General features: G+C 51.1%; 1 protein-coding gene across 1 annotated transcript; it reads right to left on the bottom strand.

Moving 5' to 3' along the window:
* Window positions 1–1,336: 1,336 nt before the first annotated feature.
* On the bottom strand, window positions 1,337–2,614 carry LOC147441608 (brassinosteroid LRR receptor kinase BRL3-like). Its single transcript, XM_086483758.1, has one exon. The coding sequence runs from the start codon at window positions 2,006–2,008 to the stop codon at window positions 1,337–1,339; it is 672 nt and encodes a 223-aa protein (XP_086339884.1). The 5' UTR covers window positions 2,009–2,614.
* Between the last annotated feature and the right edge of the window lie 221 nt (window positions 2,615–2,835).

Genomic DNA, 2,835 nt, shown 5'->3' with positions numbered 1-2,835 from the left:
TCCTTCCAAATGATTGCTCGACAGATCCATCGCTATCAACCCTTCCAGCTGCCCAAGCTCTGTGGGTATGGCACCCTCCAGCTCGTTGTCCGAGAGATCCAGCACCGCCATTATGGCCAAATTCTGAAAGTCCCGACTCTCTCCCTTGACCGTGATGACGAGGTCATCTAATAGCTCCTGATGGCTCTGTACTACCATAGCGCTTGCACTACTGTTGCCGGGATTTTTCATCCCCTTAATCATCCCCAAACTTGCAGGAATTCTAGAGCTCAGCCGATTCCCTGAAAGTAGTAGAATCTGTAACTGTTGAAGTGAGCTGCCTAGCCACATCGGTATTTCACCTTCCATGTCGATAGACCTTAAGTCCAATGCCAGCAGCTGGGAAAGGAGCTTCACACAGGCAGGAAATGTGCCCTTTATACCTGGATTCTTAGAGACGCTGAGCAATACAAGGTTGCTCATGTTCCCCATTTCCAACGGAAGTGGCCCTTCCAGGCCATTTTCCCGCAAATCGAAGTTCTGCAACTCGCTGAGAGCGGAAAAGCTCTTCGGATCGAGCCAGTAAAATTGTTTCCATTGAACCTGAGGATCTTCAGTCCCACAAAACCTGCAAGCGATGGCGGAATTATTCCTGTGAGGTTGTTTTGTGAAAGCTTCAGGTATTTTATGTTGGATTGGAAGGAGAATCGCGGAGGGTACCCGAGATTGCATTGAATGAGAGATCGAGCCGTTCAAGGACAGGAAGCTGCAGGAGGTAGGGAGATAGTTCACCAGAGAGGAGGTTCGAGTCGAAATCAATGTAAACCAAAGAGTGCAGATTGTGCATGGAGGGTATAGGTCCTTCCAGCTGGTTCCCAGAGAGGTCAAGAAAGATCAGTTGGGTGAGGTTTCCGAAGAAAGAGGGGATGGGGCCGGTAAGGTGATTAACACCCAGAGAGAGTGGAGAGAAGAGATAGGTTGGACAGGTGGCAGGGGATGGTTCCTGAGAGCTGATTGTAGGACACATCGAGGGACGTGAGAGCGAGATGGAGCTGCTGCAGCCAAGCTCTCCAGAGAAGTTGTTGGAGGAGAAGTCCAGGAAGTCAGCTGCAAGAGACCAGGCCCAGCTTGGGATGGGGTCAGAAAAGTGGTTTGCGGCGAGGCTTAGGAGGGAGAGGTTGGTTTGAAAAGAGAGCCAGGAAGGAAAGGGACCAGAAAAGGCGCACCAGCTGAGGTCGAGAAGCTGGAGGTTGAAGGCGGGAGGAGACGAGGAGAAAGGTAAGCTGGTGAACACTGCGTTGGAGGAGAGATCGAGGTAGAGAAGACGGGAGAGGTTGGCGAGGGAGGGAATTGGGTCCTAGAGATTGTTGGTGGCAAGCAAGAGCGTAGAGAGAGAGGTGGAGTTGGAGATGGTGTCAGGCAGGCTTTCTTGCAGGGAGTTGTACCGAAGGTCGAGATAGCTGAGGTTGGGGAGGGACCAGAGGGAGGCAGGCAGAGGGCCAGAGAGGGGAGGCGACTGGCCCTGAAAGCTGAGGTCGATGTAGGCGAGCGAAGTGAGGTTGCCGATCTGAGGAGGGATGCTGCCATGGAAGAGGTGGCAGCCCAGATCGAGGCGGGAGAGAGCAGGCAGACCGGCAGCCATGGCCGTGACCACATTCGGTTTGAGAACCCCTTGCAGAGCGTTGTCTTCGTGGAGTCGCTGCAAAACACTTCGATCAGTTGGGTCCAGACCAGCGCAGTTGCTGAGAAGTAGGCCTGTGACAGCGGCAGCAGAATTACAGCGCACTCCCCGCCACAGGCAGCAGTCACGAGCGGAGCCGGCATTGACGAGCCAGGAAGCCAGCCAGCCGCCGGAATCGGCTTCTACGGCTGTCTCCTTGAATGTAAGCAATGCATTTCTCTCTCCATCACTGCAAGCTACACTACCTATGATCATAGCCGCGTGGTACCCAAGCAGCATAATTATCGCCATATTGGCGTAGTAATGAGCCTTACTGTAATGCAAGACCACGTCTGGCAGCCACTCCATGCCAGTTTTGTTTTGAGTTGGGCACTGTTTTGGAGCAACTAGTAGAGCTGCTTTCGTATTGAGCCAGGAAGCCAGCCAGCCGCCAGCTTACATGAGCTTCACGACGCGAGTGGACCTCCTCCGCCCCCGGCTACGGAAATCAACATATGGCCAATGTAGCCAATGCCGTCTATTCGTAGGCAGCTGCTGCGTCTGAATCGTTCTGATTACTAATAAAACAAGGGAAACTATTGTCCGCTGAGTCCTGACGCTCCTGGCTAGTAAAACAAGGTGAGGACTCATGATGGCTTATTGAAGGTAAGGGGGGAGGAAAGATTTATTCAGGAGGGGAATGGCATAACCAATTTACTACACTTGGGTGATAGAAAGGTTATACCATTTTCCTCTTGAATAACAGGTCTTGAGTTCAACTCTCCTCGTCGCTTAGATCTCTAAGGTCTCTTAGGATAGTTTCTTACGACGCTAAAATTCTCTTCTTCTTCTTCTTCTCTCTCTCTCTCTCTCCCTCCACACGCACACTCACATGCACACACACATATACATGGAACCTCTCTCTACTCTCTTCTTCTCGTTGATAAGTGCCCTTTTAATCTCTCTCTCTCTCTCTCTCTCTCTCTCTTCCTCCCCACACTTGCTCACACACACACGTATACACAAATGCACAAGCACGTATGCACGTGTTGAAATTGATCTATCTACCATCCCAAAAGCTGATTTACACAAGAAGATGTACTCTTGCTAAATCTAATAGTGGGTTGTCCACAAAATTACTCTCTTTGTCAACTCTCTCTCTCTCTCTCTCTCTCTCTCTCTCTCTCTCTCTGTGG

This window comes from Adiantum capillus-veneris, chromosome 15, assembly GCF_014529385.1.
Source record: "Adiantum capillus-veneris isolate H3 chromosome 15, ASM1452938v2, whole genome shotgun sequence".
Taxonomy (NCBI): Eukaryota; Viridiplantae; Streptophyta; class Polypodiopsida; order Polypodiales; family Pteridaceae; genus Adiantum; species Adiantum capillus-veneris.
The sequence above is the reverse complement of the archived record's forward strand: the minus strand, read 5'-3'. Positions and strand labels throughout refer to the sequence as shown.